The sequence below is a fragment of the Brachionichthys hirsutus genome, chromosome 13, assembly GCF_040956055.1.
Source record: "Brachionichthys hirsutus isolate HB-005 chromosome 13, CSIRO-AGI_Bhir_v1, whole genome shotgun sequence".
NCBI classification, from domain to species: Eukaryota; Metazoa; Chordata; class Actinopteri; order Lophiiformes; family Brachionichthyidae; genus Brachionichthys; species Brachionichthys hirsutus.
Window position 1 is genome coordinate 1,578,329 of NC_090909.1, and position 20,847 is coordinate 1,599,175.

At 49.5% G+C, this 20,847-nt stretch overlaps 2 protein-coding genes across 2 annotated transcripts; one reads left to right on the plus strand and one right to left on the minus strand.

Annotated features, from left to right (window-relative positions):
• Positions 1-1,138: 1,138 nt before the first annotated feature.
• LOC137903543 (focal adhesion kinase 1-like) lies at positions 1,139-18,189 on the plus strand. The gene is given in 38 exon segments (XM_068747691.1): positions 1,139-1,287; positions 1,881-1,991; positions 1,994-2,124; positions 2,345-2,514; positions 2,934-3,021; positions 3,218-3,275; positions 3,278-3,296; positions 3,394-3,404; positions 3,407-3,455; positions 4,303-4,357; positions 5,928-6,068; positions 6,183-6,260; positions 6,394-6,501; positions 6,627-6,744; positions 6,986-7,016; positions 7,747-7,811; positions 8,016-8,094; positions 8,493-8,518; positions 9,846-9,902; positions 10,520-10,540; positions 11,099-11,196; positions 11,281-11,365; positions 11,451-11,551; positions 11,663-11,778; positions 11,850-11,950; positions 12,076-12,165; positions 12,244-12,448; positions 12,568-12,679; positions 12,775-12,849; positions 13,594-13,701; positions 13,784-13,879; positions 14,651-14,713; positions 14,925-14,964; positions 15,715-15,809; positions 16,591-16,746; positions 16,845-16,925; positions 17,010-17,095; positions 17,175-18,189. Coding segments are annotated over 38 exon segments (3,363 nt in total). The 5' UTR covers positions 1,139-1,163; the 3' UTR covers positions 17,290-18,189.
• A 765-nt stretch (positions 18,190-18,954) lies between these two features.
• On the minus strand, positions 18,955-20,729 carry rplp1 (ribosomal protein lateral stalk subunit P1). Its single transcript, XM_068747281.1, has 4 exons — positions 20,511-20,729; positions 19,515-19,589; positions 19,175-19,280; positions 18,955-19,078 (listed from the first exon to the last, which is right to left on the minus strand). The coding sequence occupies exons 1-4, from the start codon at positions 20,580-20,582 to the stop codon at positions 18,996-18,998; spliced, it is 336 nt and encodes a 111-aa protein (XP_068603382.1). The 5' UTR covers positions 20,583-20,729; the 3' UTR covers positions 18,955-18,995.
• Positions 20,730-20,847: the final 118 nt, after the last annotated feature.

A 20,847-nucleotide genomic window follows, 5' to 3' on the forward strand; every position in this document is an offset into this window, starting at 1 on the left:
ATGGGTACAGGTTGTCTGAAACACTTATCCTCCTGACCCCCCCCCCCCCGTCCGATCAGTGGGTGTCGGGTTTCCAGGAGGCTTCTCCTGGCGCTTCCTGTGGGAGTTTGGGAGCTGTAGCGTCGTGAGCTTGTCCTAACAGCAGGACCGACCCTGAACCAGCCTTAAAACCGGCTAATTCATTGACCGGCTGCTGTTAAACGCCTGCTGGGACGAACTAACCCGGACCCTTCTCCTGTTCTTTCAGATATTTCCAGGATCTCCTATTATACAGGTGAGCGGCGGCCCTGAACGCACTCAGGCAGGTACACAGTCTGTGATAGGTCGACTCGCCGCTCACTGTAAACGATTCTCACACACGCACACACACACACACACACACACACATGGACATCCCAACTGGGATGGAGCGGTGTTCTTAGAACCTGCGGGCCGGGGTCAGGTTTGTACAGGACTGGGAGGGTCTGTCCTCAAATGCAAGAGGCTAGCAAGATTAGCATAGTAACAGTTTTTAGCTCCTCCTGTCTTCTCTCTCTCTCTCTCTCTCTCTCTTCAGCTCTGTTTCTCACTTCTGTTTCCTCTCATTCATTCCGAGGGCAGAACTTGTTCTCCGGCCATCGGATCAGCGCTAAACAAGTTGCACATTAGCTATTAGCTATTAGCTTCTGCTACGTTCTCACCGACATTTTGACGTCAGTGAGCGAAACAAGCTGAAGCCCTCCCCCGGCTGCTCGACTCTCCCACGGCAACGGCGTAACTATGGAGTTCAGCCATGGGGCAGAGTTTTGGCAAACGGCGTGTCATCAGCGGAGGGGGGCCGCCGAGGAGTCGTTGAGAAGTGGCGAGCAGGAGGAAGAGCGCGGATGAAGATGACTTTGCATTGCCAGCATGGATAATGGGAGAAGCGCAAGAAGGAAAGAGTAAAAAAGAAGAAAGGATGGAATTGTTTTTACGTTCTTACTCAAGAGGAGTCCTTTGATCCGCACAAAGCGTCAGCAGACTGGAAAACTGCACCGTTTAGCTCTCTGGAAGCGACTGTAGACAAACGACTTCTGCCTGCGTGTGTGTGTGTGCGTGTGTGCGTGCGTGTGCCCTTGAGCTTTTGTCAGGGCTTTGGTTTGTGTGTGTGTGTGTGTGCTTGTGTAACTTATGGGCCATACGCGATGCGCGGTTGCGAGGCAGCTAGCTGTCTTTCCGTCCTCGGCGCAGGCAAACACAGGGAGGGACGGACATGCGTTTCCATGGCAATGAGAGGCTGTAGCCCCTTCGCCATGTGCTGGGACAGAGGTACGAGACATCTGACTCCTTGGGAACTGACTGGAAGAAGTGTGTGTGTGCGTGTGTTATAAAAGTCAGGACTGTTTAACATTGCTGGAGCAACATGGACGTGTGTTTTGTGTGCGTTTGTGAGAATGTGTTTGTGCACTCTTCATCTCGCTCTCTCTCCGGCGTCTCTACCTGATGGAAGATATCGGTTTTCCTTTTTAAAGGGACACACACACACACACACACACACACACACACACACACACACAACCCTAAAGGAGCACGTTCTTTCGAGCATTCCCAGATCGAGCTGCAGTGAAATTCCAGGATGTGTGTCAATGTCGCGGCTTCTCACACAGGAAAAACGTCAGCCGGAGGGGGGGGGGGGCATTGTCTCCTTTGTGTTGTGGATTCAGGTGCTGAAATAGTGATCCTTGACCCCGATTCTTATTTCTCTCCCTGGTTTCTCATTGTTTGAAAGAACGAAAGCAGGATTCAATACGTCTTATTTTACTTTTACTTTACTTCTTAAAATATTTTCTACTCTTCATCCCATTCTTTATTCTTCCTCTTTCTCATCACGTCTGATTTTGTCCTTCCCCCCCCCCGCCCAGAATATGACAGACACCTAGCAGCGGCGGTGTCAGAGCGGAAAACCATGGCGACGGCCTATCTGGACCCCAACCTGAACCACGCCTTCCTGGGGGGCGCCGCGTCGAGGCTGAGCGCGGGGGGTCGGACCGAACCGCGGCCGGTTCTGTGGACAGGGTTCTGAAAGTCTTCCATCACTTTGAGATCAATACGGAACACAGCTGCTGGTCCTCCAATATCAGATATGGAGACGCCACCGACGTCAGGGTGAGGAGACACACGCACACACGCACACGCACACGCACGCGCACGCGCACACGCACACGCACACACACACACACACCAGAAGGAACCTGAAGGCATCGCTGACTTGACCTCTTTATTGACTGGCAAACTGTTCCCGTCTCCGGGGCATCTCGTGTATTATTCAGCGGAGAGCAGCACGGCGTCTGAATATCTGTGACGCTGTCCTGCTCTCGACTTTCAGGGGATCATCCAGAAGATCCTGGACATCCACAAAGTGCGCTGGACGTCTTGCTTCGGCCTTCGGCTCAGCAACAGCACAGCCAGAGACCAGGTGCACTGGCTCCACCCAGATATGGGCGTGTCCCACGTCAGGGAGACCTACGAGCAGGCGCGACCCAACGAGGAGTGGAGGTGAGAGGAGGAGAGAGGAGAGGAGAGGAGAGGAGAGGAGAGGAGGAGAGGAGAGAGGTCACATGTCATCGCCGGTCACCCCGACGTTAAGCGCGACTCATTTGACTTTGTAGATCCGAAGTAGCTGCAGCTAGCTTTAGCCGTCTGTCCGCGTGTGTGTCTCTGGATGCTATATATTAGCTTCAGCTAACGCTACTGTGAGACGGAGACCTTCTGCACCGCGGCCGTAAAGAGAGAGAGAAGCAGATGTCTTTGTTTGACAAAGTCCACAACTCTCTCTCTTTCTTTGTCTCTTTCTCTCCTAGTATTTTTCAATCTGTCCTCTCATTTGCGCTCCTTAGCAACCAGCCCCCCCCCCCCCCCCAAACATTCCCTCTGCTAATAAACTAAACATCATTTATTACCCTTTCCCTCCACAGGTACGAGTTAAGGATCCTTTATCTCCCAAAAGGCTTCATGCAGCAGTTCACGGATGACAAACCTACGCTCAACTACTTCTACCACCAGGTGTGTACGCGCCGGCCGACGCACGAACACACCGAAGGAAGGAACAGGAAGACATTTCAGCAGCGAGGCTGAACGAATGAATGCACCTTTCACGCACGCCGCTCGCTACAGGAGCTCGTTTGTGTTCTCGCTGGAGGTAAATATGAAGCTTGTGTGTGTGTGTGTGTGTGTGTGCGTGTGTGTTTTCACCCTTCAGGTAAAGAATGACTACATGGCGGAGATCGGGGATCAGGTGGAGCAAGATGTCGCTCTCAAGCTGGCTGTTTAGAGATCAGGTGCGGGAGCCTTTCACTTCTGATCGGAGGCGTTTCCTCTGTGCTCTCGTGATCCGCGCATCCGCAGCGAATGATTCTGATTGTGTTTCTCTTTCAGGAGGTTCTTCAAAGAATGAGAGGAAACGCTCTGGACAAGAAATCCAACTACGAGCTGCTCGAGTGGGTGTTTTCTTCACCGTCTGTCCTCTGCCTGGAAATGTGTTTTTGTAACGAAGTAACGGAGAAACGACGGAGAAACTCTTTCCCCGAACGGTTCCAACGACTCTTAACGGGCCCCACCGGTCCTAACAAGGCCGGGTTCTAACGCGGCCTGGCCCCCACCGGTCCTAACAAGGCCGGGTTCTAACGCGGCCTGGCTGTAAAGAGCTGCTCTTTTCCATTCAGGTCTTTCTCTCCCCCAATTAGCCAGCAAGAATGCTCGCCGTTTATCAGCGGCTTCTCTTTGTCCCGGGCGGGACCGTCTCCGTCCGTTCTTTCATGCTCTGGTTTCGTTGGCCCGGTTCCTCTTCGTCTGTTCTCCGTCCCGCCACCACAGACGTGCGGAATTTCAAACCCAACTAGAGAAGGAGAGGACGCTGTCGTAGTCGACTCTTCTCCTTCACTGACCATTTTTACATTTTCTCTGGCTTGCAGCTTGTTTGAACGCCCAATTCTGTTACACCTCCCTCCTGCTCCTCCTCCTCCTCCTTCTCCTCCTGCTAACTCCTTCTCCCTGTACCTTTTCTCCTGAGGACTTTGAGTCATTAGCTAGCTTCCTGTTTCTGCTCTGCACATCTTTCTTTATCTCTTTGCACTCCTTTGAATTCACTTTTTTGTTTTCTCTCACACTCGTTTCTTAGGAAACGATGCGTAAATGCTTCAGTGTGTCTGTCGTTAGCTGGGGTGGGGGGGGGGGAGCTTTGCTTGCATCAGATAAACTCAAAAGTGCTCGTCAATTAGCATACCTCAGGGTAATTTGGACATAAACGACATTCTTCTGTATCTCCGTCTCCGTCTCTCTTCCCAGGAAAGACGTTGGCTTGAGGCGATTTTTCCCAAAAGACCTTTTGGATTCAGTCAAGGTGAGAACAGCGATGAAAGGTGGTGCGCCGCGTTGCTTTCATGTCAAATCGATTAAATAGCGTGTGTGATGGTGGGGTGTGCTTCTGTGTCAGCGATAAATTTACGGCACGCGTTTATTGGGAGGGTCCCGGCGTGGGGGGGGGGGGGGGGGTGTCGGCGAAGGCCCAGTGACCTGAAAGGGGTGTGGATGTCAGCAGACAAGCAGACAGATGCTCTGAAAGTGTGTGTGTGTGTGTGTGTTGTGTGTGTGTGACCCTCAGGTCATGGTTAAACCCACTTTTTCATCCCAACAATAAGGCGGGAGGGAGCGGCATAAAATGGGAAAACGTTTTCCCTTCGGTCCTTCTTAAGTCGTTGCCCTTTTCTTTGAGTGTGTGGCTTAGTGACGTTATGTGTTACCAGATAAAAGCAGTTTTGCTGCCGTTTCTCAGGCGGTAAAAGTCTGATAGATGTGTGTCAGCGACGGAGCGCAGCTGTCATTCACGTCGCTCTGGTGGACGAGAGTGGTAGACGTTTAATGTGATTATTCTCTCTCAATGCACACACGCACACACGCACACACGCACACACGCACACACACACACACGCACCGGAGCAGATGGCGGCGGTAATAAACAGTGACTGATGTGGGCTGCGGTGAAAGCGCCATAAAGAGCGGGGTCTGTCCTTTCACACTGAGAGGCCGGGCAGCAGCTTTGCTAGCGGTGACCTTTAGCGGCGAGGAGATCACAGTTTGGACGAAAAGGGATCAAATCAAATGGTTCCAAAGATCTGCTGTGAAGACGTGGAGGAGATGAGGACGATCTCTCTCTCTCTCTCTCTCTCTCTCTCTCTCTCTCTCTCTTGCTCATATCTTTCATTTGGACCATTATTCATTAGCACATTATCGTTTAGATATGGATAATTGTGCAGGAATTTAAATAAATACAAACAATGCCTTTAAAACTTTACCTGTAAGACATGCTGACGGCGTCTTCATCGGACTGTTCATTTATTCTGTAGAGCCTGGTGTTACAGTGATGAAGAGCTCTTCTCTAAATCCACTCGTGCCTCTTTTAAGCTCTTAAAATCTTCTCTAATCCGTCTCTTAATCTATATATGTGTAGGCCTGTTTGTGGTGTGGGACTGTTTCTACTTACATTTCTTGTGTCGGGTGGCCGAAACACATTTACTTACATCTATACTTCCTTTTTGCTCATCGACGCTTATTATGAAGTGGATTGTGTGTGTGTGTGTGTGTGTGTGTGTGTAAACGACAGAATAATATCTACGGATGGACTCCCCTTCACTTCTCCATCTGTTCCTCTCTGGCGACGTCACAGACTTAAAGAAGCCCAGAGATTGTGACGCCAGCAGGGAAACACAAAAGCTCTGCATTCATTAAACGGTATCGATGGGTCTTTGTTCCGCTATCGATCCCTGAATGAAGTGCTGAGCTTAGTTTGATTGGCCTATTTAACCAATCAATGCCACACACACACACACACACACACACACACACACACATCCCGTCCCACGATCGTCCTTTAAACAAACTGCCTTTAATCTGAGGTCTTCCTGCTTTTCCAGGCTAAAACTCTCCGGAAGTTGATCCAGCAGACGTTTAAGCAGGTGGCCAACCTCGACGACGAGCAGTGCATCCTGAAGTTCCTGGAGATCCTCGCTCCGATCTACCGCTACGACAAGGAGTGCTTCAAGTGCGCCCTCGGGGTGGGTTCCTCTGCAAGGCTGTCGGTGTCGTTAGGCCGACCCCCCGTTGGTGGCAGGAGGCATTGCATGCATCCACATCTTTCTCCTCTTGACCTGTGCCTCCTCTTCTAACAGTCCAGTTGGGTGATCCAGGTGGAGCTGGCCATCGGACCAGAGGAAGGGATCAGCTACCTCACGGACAAAGGATCCACGGTGAGCTCCTCTCAAACTCTTCCTGGGATCAGCGCCGTTGTTGTCGTTACATCGTGACTGAATATAGACAGAATACCAAAGTTTATTCATCATTCATTCTCCTCCCTTCCTGTGTTTCTGCTTCGGTCCCAAGCCGACCCATTTAGCAAACTTCAACCAGGTTCAGTCCATCCAGTATTCGGCTATGGAGGAGAAGGAAAGGAAAGGGATGCTTCAGCTCAACATAGCCAGAGCCGCCGAGGTGAAACCCGACTTCTGTTTGGACGTAACTCCATTTCCCATCAGGCATGGGGGATCTAGTGGACTCTGTCTCTTTGCTGCCTCTTCTAGCATCAGATCTTAAACGCCTGTCTGTCCCTGTTTCAGCCGCTCACGGTTACCACAGCGTCGCTGACCATGGCGGAGAACTTGGCCGACTTGATTGACGGCTACTGTCGGCTCGTCTCCATGGAGACACATTCCTTCATCATCAGAGTACAGAAAGGTATGAAACCTTCTTCCTTATTATTCAACCAAAAAAAACCAACAACATGAAAATACGCTGTGAATATATAGAATTATGTTTTAAATGGCTTTTTTTCCACTGAATATTGTTTCTGTAATTAATTGTGTAGTCGTTCCTGCTGAAATAATAAATAAATGTGACGCTAAAGTGTATTTTTTGTCCTGTTTATTTATTGTGTGCTACGTTAATAGTCCTGGCGATGTGTGTGTTTGTCCTCTAGAGGGCGAGAGAGCGCTGCCTTCCATCCCAAAGTAAGCATCGCTTTCATTCCCAGCCTTTAAGACGCTCATGCGTTTGTCTGTCAGGTATAGGATCGTTCTGAAAAACTCAGACGCAGTAATGATCGATACGACGGTCAGCATTTCATTCGTTCACTGCCAACGTTTACTGATCATCAAGTAATTTGAATTGATGAAAATAATCAGTAGATAAATAGCATCGAGTTTCTCTTATAGACCCAACCGGAACAATTATTGTTCTATATCTTCCTCCCAAATAATCCTTTTATAGGCTTTTTCTCCACGTTTTATGTTCGCATCTCGCTGTCAATCGATCTCAAATCAAACGGCACCTTTGATCTTAATTCTGGGGATTTCAACTCAACTCCTTCCCTCCCCCCCCCCCTCCCTCCTCTCTCCCTCCGTCTCTGCTCAAATAAGGAAATAAGTTCAAGAGCCAACTATTTTCCACTTTGGCTTTTCAAACACTTCGGGTGCCTCCTCCTCTTCCTCTTCGCTCGGTGCCGACCTCTTCTTCTCTCCGTCTGTTGTGGTCTGTGGTGTAAAAAGATGACAGACGGAGCGGAGAGGCGGCGCTGGAGGCGTAGAACTCGCCGAAGCCCAGTTTATTCCGGAGGCTGTTGAGGAAGCTCTGGTTCCCGTCGTGTCTGTCGTGTCTGTCGTGTCTGTCGTGTCTGTCGTGTCTCTGAACGCGAAACACTTTTACTGACTGTTGCCTCCTGTCTGTTGTTTCCTCCTCCAGAGTGTCAAACAATGAGAAGAAGTCGGAGGCGGTCAGAAGTGGAGTCCGAGCGATCTCCGTCTCCGGTGAGATAGAAATCCGTCGCTTGAGGAGTCGTTCTCGCTCTCCGTTTCCTGCCACATCTTTCTTTCTTTTTTTAACAGCTCATTGTTTAACCCTCTCACCCTCTCTCTCTCTCTCGCTCTCTCCCTCTTCTTCTCTTACTCAAATACCCTCGCTTTGTTTTTTTTGGTTTGGTTTTTTTCCTCTCCTGGTCTTTTTTACCGCCTGATTGGCTGCATCATCGCCTCCTGAGCCAACCACAGCACGGCGTTTCCTCCTCCCCGTCGCCATCTGTTCAGACCCGCCTGGACTATTATTATTATCATTTAGCTGCTAAAGGCTAGTTTATCTTTGTCAAATAGCACTGAAATTAAAAATATTGATTTTTTATTTCAGTCTATCTTAAATAAATCCAAATCCTGGACGTCGGCTCTCAGATTAGTTTTGTAGAATGAAACGAAGCCTTCTGAACCTTCACGTCGATCTTGCTCTTCTCCCCGACCGGATTCCCGCTGCTGGAGTTCAAACCCTTCGTTGCATGAACGCTCGTCTTCGGAGCTTCGCCGACTGCCTTCTGAGCGTTGGGTTCGTTTTCCGTGCGTTGATGGTCTAACCGCTCTCTTCTCTCTCTCTCTCTCACCGCTCTCTCTCTCCGTGTTCTCCTCCTCTTCCTCCTGTCCCATTTCCTGCATGCTCTCCTGGAACCCTGCAGAAGATCTTAGCGGGGATGGTAAAGTTGGCTCCTTTCTCAATCTCTTGTTTTTTTCTCCCCGTTTTTCTAGCCGTGACTCCTCCGACACGAAGCAGCCTCCCGGGAAAGGGTAGCGTGCGTGTGTGTGTGTGTGTGTGTGTGTGGTGTGTGTGTGTGTGTGTGTGTGTGTGTGTGTGTGTGTGGTGTGTGTGTGTGTGTGTGTGTGTGTGTGTGTGTGTGTGTGGTGTGTAATTGAACACAGTAACCTAGAATGAAACTGAAAACAGAAATTAACAACTCAAATCTTTAACAGCTTGAGGAGTTGATTTTAGAATCGTTTTTGGCTTTAACAGACTTTTCTTTGGGGGTTTTTGTGTCTCTGTCTTTGCGCGCACACACACACACACACCTACACACACACACACACACGCACACACACGTACGCGCCAACATCCATGCACACAGCAAGTAGAGTAGGGAGCGGTTTGCTGGACTCGAGAGTTGGTGCATTCCTGGCTATAATGGGCTAACTACAAACACACGCACACACACACACACACACACACACACACACACACACACACACACACACACACAGCTGGTTAGCTCAGCTCAGCACATGGAAACAGATGACAGTGATCTTCAGTGACGCTTGATGTAGAATTACATTTATTTAGCGACAGCATTGCCCATCATCATCATCATCTTCATCATCATCATCTCTTATTTCCCGACGCAGCGGCTCTTCCCCCGATTCTCTGCAAGCCGGAGCGATTCTTCTTCTAGAGAATCGCCCTCTGAGAATTTGCGAGTGATTTTCAGGATGCGCTCCCGCAGAGCCCGATGAGTGGCGTGCAGAGCGGCGAGGGCAGATGTGTGGAGTCTGAGCAACCATTTTGTTTTAAAAACAACCATCTGGTGGCGGCGGACCCGTCCCGTCTGCGTTACGTGACGGCCAGACGGTCCGCTTCACTCCCTCTTTGGTTCTTCCTCTTTCTTCCTCCTCTCCTCCGCCAGCTGCTCTCACACAGATATGCAGAACACATGCTCAGCTGACACTCCACCAAGTGTGTGTGTGTGTGTGTGTGTGTGTGTGTGTGTGTGTGTGCGTGCGTGTGTGTGCGTGCGTGCAGATAGAGAGAGGAGCTACGTGGGAGCTGCCTTGTCCAGGACTTGTCGCAAAGTTAGCTCCACGTTTGTAGCCTTAGTCGTGTCTTTTTTTCTGTGCTCGTGACTCGGCGACCGTTCGCGCTGTTGCACGGCAAACGGGACACGTGCATGATTTCTCCCACTGTGTGTGTGTTTGATTTGGACTTCCTACGCGTTCCTGTTTTTTTTTATTCTTCCTCTCTCTTCCCGGTCCCAGAAACCGACGACTATGCTGAGATAGTGGACGAAGAGGACACGTACACCATGCCGTCCAGTGAGTGCTCGCCGACTTCCTGTTGCCTGACGAACGTCCACGAAGCCGGCGCTGCAGGAAGGAGGCTAACGTACACGCGTGCTTACCATTCCGGATCCCGTCGCACTATCCCGCTCAGAGGAGTTGCGTTAAATCGTGATTTATTGCACTCCGGCCGATCGACTTGAGACGATCGTCTCCTGCGAGCAGCTGGAGGTCGTCGAGGTCGTCGAGGCCGCGACGGTGTCGCGTGTCACGAGCGTTTATAACGTCAGTAAAACTTCTTAAATGTGCTCTGGAGCTGCGTGCCTGATGTCAGCCGGTAAAAATGTTTGATTGCGTGACCGGGATTAAAAGAGAGACTGTGATCTAATTTGCTTTTGCGTTCTTTTTTTCTTTTCATCGCCTGCCTTTGATCTCCTTTCTGCAGCTTCTTCAGCCACGCTTTGCTTTTCCAGTTTGCATGCGTTTCGACCTGAACCGATCAGTTTTGCATTCATGAAGCTGTTTGTTGCCTGTGTGTGTGTGTGTGTGTGTTTGTGTGTGTTTTATCGGAGCTATTACCAATCTTAAAGCAGTTGTCTGGCTCTCTCCCTCCCTTCATTTCTTGCTCTCTCTCTCTCCCATGGCCAACACAGTCTGCTATGGACTAGTCGAAGGTAAAACTCTCTCTCTCTTTCGTTCTGTCCTGCAGAAACGTGGAACAGATTCTGTATTTTTCTTTGCCAGATGTTTCAGTATCGAGCAAAGAAAAATAAAAGGTTTGCTTTTCATCTGTTTCGTAGCGGTCAGTTAATTCAGGGCTGGAAATGAAATCCTTGCACAATTTCAAGATGTTTCCGTGGCAACGGATGAATCAGCTCAATAACCTCTCAGCATTTGTTTAATGGGTTTGGCTCTCATTTCTTTCGGATCTTTATGAGCTTTATGATCATGGTTCTGGATTTTTTTTTTTTTTTTGGGTGTTACTGAGGGTTTTCTTCAGCGTGAAGCTGTTATTATTTTCCGAGCCTTTCTGTTGATCTGCTGGCCTTTGGCCAAATAAGGACGACAGTTTAAACGCCAGCAAGTTAAAATGATTCTAAATTATTTGGGATTAAAAACATCGACGAGTCCTCGTGAGCCCATCTGCGTGGATCCGAGTCGTGTCTTGTGTTTCCTGGGTAAAAAGCCGATGTGCCCCCTCACCTCTCTCTCTCTCTCTCTTCTTCTGTCAGCACGGGATTATGAGATCCAGAGGGAGAGGATAGAGCTGGGCCGCTGCATAGGGGAGGGTCAGTTTGGAGATGTTCACCAAGGAGTCTACAGCAGTCCGGTATTTCTCTTGTGAACTCGATATTTTTTGCGCGTATCTCAATGAAAAATACTTTGATCGTCCCTTAAACGTGTGATTCTGCAGGACAAACCGGGTCTGCCTGTCGCCATTAAGACCTGTAAGAACTGCACATCGGACAGCGTCAGAGAAAAGTTCCTGCAGGAAGCACGTAAGCACTTTAATCCGTTTCCGGCTCGACGCGCCGGCCGGCCGTGACTCGCTGTTGACTCGCGTTGCGTCTGTCGTCCCGAAAGTGACGATGCGCCAGTTCGACCACCCTCACATCGTCAAGCTGATCGGCGTGATCACGGAGAACCCCGTGTGGATCATCATGGAGCTCTGCACTCTGGGAGAGGTAGCGCTGAGGCTGAGCGGATCGCTTGCGTCACTTCCTGTTTCATCTGTGCGTATGTTCTGCGTTTGAGCTTCTGTAACGGATCCTTCGTCTTCCTCTTTCCGCCTCCAGCTACGCTCCTTCCTCCAGGTGAGGAAGTACAGCCTGGATCTGGCCTCGCTCATCCTGTTCGCCCACCAGCTCAGCACAGCGCTGGCGTATTTGGAGAGTAAACGCTTCGTTCACAGGTGATTCTGCGCATTCCATTCTGAAATCACTTGAAAACAAATAAAGAACTGCGGTTTCCATCGACCCGCAGGGACATCGCGGCTCGTAACGTGTTGGTCTCCTCGGCGGATTGCGTGATGCTCGGAGACTTCGGCCTCTCCCGGTACATGGAGGACAGCTCCTACTACAAAGGTGAAGCGATACGCAACAACCCTTCCAGCACTTTACCGCCATCTAAGGGTTGCGTTAGAGCACTGCAGCCGACTCCAAATCAGCTCCCCGCGTAGTTCCCGTTAACGCTTTCTTCTGGCTCGCAGCTTCCAAAGGTAAACTTCCCATCAAATGGATGGCTCCCGAATCCATCAACTTCCGGAGATTCACCTCGGCCAGCGACGTGTGGATGTTCGGTGAGTTGCGAGTATCGCGCGTTCGCTCCACGATGCTCCCGGAGTCTGTTCACCGACCGATCGGCCGTCTCTCCGCAGGCGTGTGCATGTGGGAGATCCTGATGTACGGCATCAAGCCTTTCCAGGGCGTGAAGAACAACGACGTGATCGGCCGGATAGAAAACGGCGAGCGCTTGGCCATGCCTCCTCAGTGCCCGCCCACCCTCTACAGTCTGATGACCAAGTGTTGGTCGTACGACCCCAGCAAGAGGCCGCGATTCACCGAACTCAAAACGCAACTCAGGTTAGCTCGTTAGCATCGATCACGCTAAAGGCCACCATGACATTTCTGTGATTTTATGTATTTTGACACGTGAATAAATTATTTTCAGGTGAACTATTGTGACTTTTGTTCTTTTGCAGCACCATCCTGGAGGAGGAGAAGCTTCAGCAGGAGGAGAGGCTCCGAATGGAGATGAGGAGACAGATCACCGTGTCCTGGGACACGGGGGGGTCGGACGAAGCGCCTCCTAAAGTAGGATTTGACTCTTCATCACTCCTTTTTCCTGGTGATGCGCCGTCTTGTTGTCATGACAACCATAAACAACCGGTTCCCTTTCTGGTCTCCAGCCCAGCAGACCGGGTTACCCCAGCCCTCGTTCCAGTGAAGGATTCTTCTCCAGCCCCCAACTCAACCACTTCCCGGTACGCCCCCCCCCCCCCCCCCTTTAGAGTGCTGGATCTGTGGATGTCTGAAGACGATTGGCTGATGCAAAACGTGCACTTTTGTTTTTGCTAACCCGTGGCGCGTTCGGGGGGGGGGGGGGGGGGGGGGGTGAAACGTCGTCACGACGATAAACGTTGACGATCGGAGATCGGCGTCGGGAGACAGAAAGAGAAACGCGAAGGCAGAGAAAGTGAAAGAGACTCTGCAGTTATTATAAACCGAGCAGACAGCAGGCATTTCCTGTAGCGCTGAAAACCACACACACACGCACACACACACGCACACACACACGCGCTCTCCCTCGCTCTCCAGCTCTTCTGGCGAGCTGCTCTCTCTCTCTCTCTCGTCCTTATAAGGAATGTATAATTTCAACTGCTGTTAAAGTCAAAGTTGATCATGTCAAGAATAACATCGATATATTTCGGTGGCCCGGGTTACACGCCGGGCTCAGAACCACCAGGCTCAGAACCCTGCAACGTTCCTCCGGGTTACACGCCGGGCTCAGAACCCTGCTTTGTGCCAAATCCCGGATTTATTCTGACCTCTGGATCAGTTCAGAAACTCTCTATGAGTCTGTCCGATGAGAAAAGAATCAGTCCATCCAGACTTTGTGTTTCCGTTTCATTTGTACGTATTAAGCTTTCAGTTGGAATTTTTCCAATGTTTCTTGCCCAGATTAAGCCTTTTCTAATCAACCGTCTGCCCCTCTGCCCCGCCTCCAGCCGTCAGCACACGGTGGCGCAGGAGGAGCGGGAGGCAGCTACCCTCCTGCTGACTCCTGGGGTCAACACAGACCTGAACACGCTGCGCTGTGGAGCCCCAACACGGAGGTACACACGATGACAAGATGCACCTGAACGCGGCTACGCTCGAGCTCACGAAGCGGCGCCTGAACAGCCGTGTTTTCTGCAGGAGGGCGGCCAGGCGATGATGGAGGAGCGGCTGATGATGCAGCAACAGCAGATGGAGGATGACCAGCGCTGGCTGGAGCAGGAGGAGAGCTTCATGGTACGCAAATAGAGGAGGAATCTCCATGGTCGAGGAGCTCGCGGCTTCCGTCAGACCTTCGGGATCACTTTTCAGAATGAAATGCAGGCAGAAGGTCCGTCCCGCTCGGACTCCGCGATCAGGACGACCACCTGAAGAATAAAGGGCAAACGGGAAAAGGGCTGAGAAGGCATTTAGAGAGGAGGGACGGCAGGAGAAGGAAGTGGGATTGGCAGCATCCACGGGGAGGGTGGAATGGGAGGGGGGAGAGGGGGGGGGGGGCACGGCGGGATGGAGAGAGATGGAAAAAGTGGGAGGGAGAGGCAGACGGAGGCGTTCAGATCGTTTCGCTTCACGTTTTCGCCTCTGGCTCAGCGGAGCTTTTCCTCCTCTGGAAAACTCTCTCTCTTTTCCTCCCCCCTTCATTTGTCTCTGACTCACTCGTTCTGTTCATTCCTCCCAGTCTCTGCGCCACCTTCAGCTTTCCTCCCGCTCCTTTCACCGGCCTTTCTCTACGCCGTCAGTTCTGCTTCTCTTTCTCTCGCGCTTTCCTCTCCCGTCTCTGCCCTTCTTTCGATGGCATCCCGCTTCCTGCCTTCCTCCTCCCATCTTCTTCGGCCTCTGTTCTCCCAGGATGCATCTCTTCAAGGCCTGCTTCACCAAAACGGTATTGAAACAGGAAGAGAGACGGGGGTCGTCTTTGGTTCTAGTGATGTAAACGTGGTTGATGGGTTTAAAATGGCAACTTCTGGATCTGTGGAGTTTAAATTCTGCCAAACTTCTTCTGTTTAGAAGACGGAGCCCAGGAACAGCAGAGGAAGCATCGACAGAGAGGACGGCACGCTGCAAACACCGGTCAGTCATGAAATGTGTGTGTGTTTTTTTTTTTTTTAGCCTTGCATGAAATCATGTTACCTGCGACTGGGTTGGTGTCACTCAAGAGAGAGAGGAAAACCTCCACGACAACCAGAGCGCCACCGAGGCCTCGGGGGAACCCGGTTCCGTTTCGCTGAGGTGCATTATGGTTTAACGGCCGCTAAACTTTAACCTGCGTGTCTCTGCACAGGGTGGAAACCAGCATATCTACCAGCCTGTAGGGAAACCAGGTGAGAGAACAACGTGCTCAGGTACGTTCCAGAGGGCAATAATAGAATATAATGGAGCTACGATGTCCAGAATCAACATTTGCTGATGGTCGATTTTACATTTTTGAATATCTTGAAGCGTAAAAACCTGATATTTCATAAACTGAATAGCTGTCAAAGGTCAGATGTTTCACTTTGAGGAGCATTAAAAGGGAAAAAGTTGTGCGTTTACAGCTATGTTTGTTCCCAGTACTTCAATATTATTATTGCTATTATTTAAATTGCTAGTGTTATTTACCTGGATAACGAATCCCATTATACTTGTTGCTACCTTTATTTAGCATGTTAGCATACGCAATAAAATACTAACATTGCATGCTTACGCTTGTCAAAACAATGCTACTATAACTTATCGAGCATGCTTACCAATGATATCTGCTGCACCATTTAACATGCTAACATACGCTACACAGATGGGATCCGCATTATTTAGCATGAATATACTCCAAACGGTTGATACTAGCTTTATCTCTCATGTTAGAATGCTCTGTGCTGTTTAGCATGCTAATATACGACATACGAATCAATGCAGCGCTAGCTACCCTGTTGATATATTTAGATCAGACTATGCTAGCTTTATTTACTATGCTATCTTACCAATAAATGTGGCAGTATCTACCATCTTAATATACTTTGTGCTGATGACGCTAGCAGTATTTAGCGTCATAGCTAGCTTCATTGACACATACTACCCCCCCTGCTTTTGTTCAGATCATGCAGCACCTCCTAAGAAGCCCCCTCGACCCGGAGCTCCTGGTCCCTTGGCCAGTCTGTCCCCTTTGGACAGCTACAACGAGGGGGTCAAGGTAAATATGACGCAAACGTCTCGCTCTGTTTTAGTTTCTTTTGCCCAAATAAAGCCAATCTGTTGTGTATTTTATTGTTTCTGAGTTCACTTCTAAGAAACCACCTGCGGTTTGCTTTGTCCTGATGTGCCTCCCTCTTCTCTCCCCCCTTCCCTTTAATATCCCTGCATCCATCCTGCTCGCATACTTCTTACTTTTAATCCTGCCTTTCTGACCTGTTTTCTGCTCACATCTCAAACTCTTTCTCCTCCCCAAACACCTCCCCCGTCTCCTCAACCTCCTCATAGCCGTGGAGGGTAAGATGATTTTGTGTGTGTCCGTCGTCATTGTGTAGAGTTAGTTAGCTTGAAGCTACCATTGCTATCGTGTAAGAAGTAATTTCTTCTTTACCAGAGCGAGAACTACATATCTCTGTTTGCACGTAAAACAATAAACTCTAAATAAACACTAACATTCATGCAAAAATAATCTCAACTTTCCAACACATCTCATCACGATTGGTGAAAATAGTGCATGATGTAGCTGAAATATTGTGTGAAATACCCACAGTTGAAGCGGACAAATGCATGTAGATGGCGCGATGCTGCCCCCTCGTGTTGCATCTGTGTAACTGCAGTCGACAGGACAACCCGGCAGCGCATGTGTGATCTATTAAACTCAAATCACGCTTTAACTTCTTTAAGGAATTCATTTCATACACTGTAATCTTTAAAGGCATTAAAAAGTTCCTGTTCTTTGGTGGCTCATTGTAGATCTTGGTACTTTTTGTCCTTGGTCTTAGTTGCAGCCCCAGGAGATCAGTCCTCCCCCCACGGCCAACCTGGATCGGTCAAACGACAAAGTGTACGAGAACGTGACGGGATTGGTTAAAGCTGTGATCGAGATGTCCAACAGGATTCAGCCCGCGGCCCCGGAGGAATACGTCCCGATGGTGAAGGTAGGATCCGACCGAAAAGGAATGCGAAAACGCTCGTCGTTGCGTCCGAAAGATCCGTCGATCCACAGGTTGAGTTTATTTGAACTGCAAATGCGCAGGAGGTGGGGCTGGCGCTGAGGACGCTGTTAGCGACGGTGGACGAGACGCTTCCTGTGCTGCCGGCCAGCACGCACAGAGAGGTAAACGCACACTCGGCAGAACCGCAGTCCGCCCGGAGCCGCTGCGGAGCCTTTGTAAAAACGCGTTCCATCGCATCGTCACAGATCGAGATGGCCCAGAAGTTGCTGAATTCCGATCTGGCTGAGTTAATATCGAAGATGAAACTGGCCCAGCAGTACGTCATGACGAGGTAACAGAAATAAACGCTTCCAGCGGCGCCGGCTTGCCGCTCGCCGCGCTGATCCCCTCGTGTCTCGTGTCCTCCGCAGTTTACAAAAGGACTACAAGAAGCACATGCTGATGGCGGCGCACGCCCTCGCGGTGGATGCCAAGAACATGCTGGATGTCATCGACCAATCACGCCTCAAGATGATCAGGATTTAAGCCAATCAGACGGGGTCTCTGCTACTGTGAAGCTGCAGTAGCTCTTAGCTACTCGGGGAGAAGAGGAGAGAACGTTTGGATGGACAGCAGACACAGCTGACCGAAGCGATCGGCTCTCCTCGTCCCTTCTTCTCTCTCTCTGGCGACGGCCATTTTTTTGTTTGTTCATATTGTGTTGTTTTGTCCTTTCGTTGCATCCATTACTGCTTTTTAATCGTCAATCAAATCGAAACGAAGGTTTCAGAGGCGAACGGATGCGGATAAGAGAGACTTAACGCGCTTGTAAAAACTGGAACTGCACCAGGATGAGGAGGATGATGAAGACGATGGATGATGTTGTTTAAACGTGTTTTTATATCATGATTAATTATTATTACTATTTCCAGCTTTGATTCTCAGAGTACGTCTCCTTGCCAGTCTGCAGTTATTGATTTATATCCTCATTAATGTCATATTTTCAACTCTTTCTCTTGGATAGTTCTCCGTCTCAGGCAGGAAGAGATGACAAATGGAATATATAAAGCACACTAAACGTCACAGGACACTTTCTTTTAGTTGACTTACATAGTAAATATACGAAGAAGCTATATTTTTAACGCGGTTATGGAGGCATGAATGGAGGGACGATGTCACAGCGACGGTGCTACATCTGCGCCAAATGAACTGCATTTGGCTTGAAATATTTTTTAAAACAACTCTGACATGTTTTATTTGTTGTTTCTTCAAAGGAGTGGAATTCCTCATCGGGTGATTGATTGATTGATTTGTACATTGAGACCAAATCGTGCCGTGGCTTCCTTCCATCCCGTTTGTTTTTCAGTCAGTCCAGGAGTTCCAGTGATGCTTTTCTACCCCCCCCCCCCCCCCTCCATTCCACCATTCCCTCTCTGATGAGGGGGGGGGGGGGGGGTCTCAGGAAGGAGCCACACTACAGTTGCTAAACCAAGCAAATAAAACACGGTCACGTTTTAAAAAGAAATTATTTCGAGTGTGCCAAAATGTCTTGCTCTTTTCCCCAGAAAATATAAATATTTCGTTTTAGCATTGCAGCTACTTTTAACACCTTCCTTGTTAGCTAAAATCGGCCGAGTTGCCGTAAACGTCCCAGTTAATGTCGTAAATACGGCAGCTCGGGATTTCTCGGGGGGGGGGGCGTAAAAAGGCTGTTTCTGTCGTTATCGCGACCGTAACTCGTCCTCCGGTCAGGTGCGTTAAAGAAAGGCTTCGATGCGCGGCTGAAACTAATTAAAACGCGTCGCTTCCCGTTCACATGGTAACGCCGAGTCAGGTTTAAACTTCTGGAACAAAAGCGAAGGGCTACGTCATATGCGCGACGTCGGCGCGGCGGAAGGACCAGCTTCAAAGGTAGCTAGCTCGTTGACGTCACTATCATACATGCTACGTAAGATTTCTATGGTTTAACTAATTCGTGTGTAATAATATTCCCCCAAATCTGAAAGCGTAACACTTTGTTATTCAGTGTCGAGTTAAAGAAAGACACTTTGTCGTGTGCTTAAAGTTTTAAAGGCTATAAATAAATAGCCTTTTATTCATTAGCTTCCTCTTACAGGTGTGAATTAAGAGAACAAGAAAAATACAGTTTCATCACTTCTATAATATATTAGATACTTTGCAGTGGATAAAAATCAAGTCAGAGAAGGCAGCCATTTTTGTAGTTTTATTGTGTTTTTGAACAAACACTTGTTTTAATCAAAGAGACCGAAGCCCATGTCGTCTGACTCCTCAGACTCTTCCTTCTTTTCTTCCTCCTTCTTCTCCTCCTCCTTGGCTGTCGGGTAAAGAAAACAGGGGATGGTTAAAACCAAATCAAAAAGACGCCGCGGGGCAGAACTCGCAGGTAAACTACGCTAATCTGTCCAGGTACCTGGGGCTTCAGCAGCGGGGGCACCGGCAGCGGCCGGGCCGGCTGGAGCTCCGCCTCCGGCGCCAACGTTGCAGATCAGGCTGCCGATGTCGACGCTGGTAAGAGCCTGCGAGAAAACGGTTCAGAGTCACCGACCTCAATGTCCTGGACTCATTCTGATGAGAAACACTCAAGATATCTGCAGCCACGTTAGTAAAATCACAACTCTAGCGTGGGCGGGACGTGAGAGAGACTTTATAATCACTAATTACATCATTAATACAGACAGGAAGCAGCTCTTAACGCACGCTAGTTTCCTGAATACACACCTCACATCAGCCCGGTCTGCGTTTATTCTTACCTTGGCAAACAAGCTTGGCCAGAAAGGCTCCACGGCGACTCCGGCGGCCTTGATCAGCGCGTTCAGCTTGTCCTCCTGCAGAGAAACGTTTACCTTTAGAAAGTCTACTTCACCCATCAAAAGACAGATGTACGCAATATGTGTACCATACGATAGCCAGTGGTTAACACTCGACTGGGCAGCCATTTCAAGTAATCAAATATTACACTGTAAACTAGTCCCTGATTGCTTTACACTTTCACTGTTTGTTGAAATCCTGCACTGGATTATGCACGTGCTCTGACGTCATATAAACTTTGTCTGAAAAGCGGGAGAAAACCAGCCCCTGATGAATATATATATATATAAAACAGACATGGACTGTAGTAAAACAAGAATTACTGTCACCTCACTATGACAACGTTATTACTGAATAATAACGCAAGTCATGCTGCACGAAAGCTCCCCGGTTTATGCTAGCTAGCTAGCTAGCACCTGTCGCTGAAGGGATGACGTGAAGCTAGTGACAACAACAACAACAGAATGTCATTAGACACTCCAGAGCGATTCGAACGTGGTTTGCTGCTAGTTAGCATTGCTATTAACCCAGATGACGGGGCGGTGCGGGCTACACTGCTAGCTAGCATTGCTATTAACCCAGATGATGGGGCGGTGCGGGCTACACTGCTAGCTAGCATTGCTATTAACCCAGATGACGTGACGGTGCGGGCCACACTGCTAGCTAGCATTGCTATCAACCCAGATGATGGGGCGGTGCGGGCTACACTGCTAGCTAGCATTGCTATTAACCCAGATGATGGGGCGGTGCGGGCTACACTGCTAGCTAGCATTGCTATTAACGCAGATGATGGGGCGGTGCGGGCTATAAACACCTTCCTACAGGGTTATAATATGATATGCATATTTGTCCGGAGTTATTCCTACTTTAAATACAGCTGAACACGACCGGGGCCCGTTCCGCGCGTGCGTACGGACGAGCGGAGCCGGGACACTTACGGTGACGGTAACTTCGTCGTCGTGGAGGATCAGGGCGGAATAAATACAGGCGAGCTCGGACACGGAGGCCATTTTAGTTGAAGGATTTGGTGCTTTCGGGGTCGGATGCCTAAACGTGATGGTGCTAGTCGCCGGATGGAGGGCCTTAGCTTCGGTTGAAGAACAAAACACCTTTAGGCTAGCTAGCTTCCTTCAGCGGAAAAGGGAAGAGAGAAGGCGGGACCATGGCAAATATACTTCCGTCAGGGCTGCGTGGCTACGTCATCACGCAAAGAACGTGACACACGCAATACGTTGTCCTTCATTTATTTACAGTACTTTTATGTTCCAGTTTAAT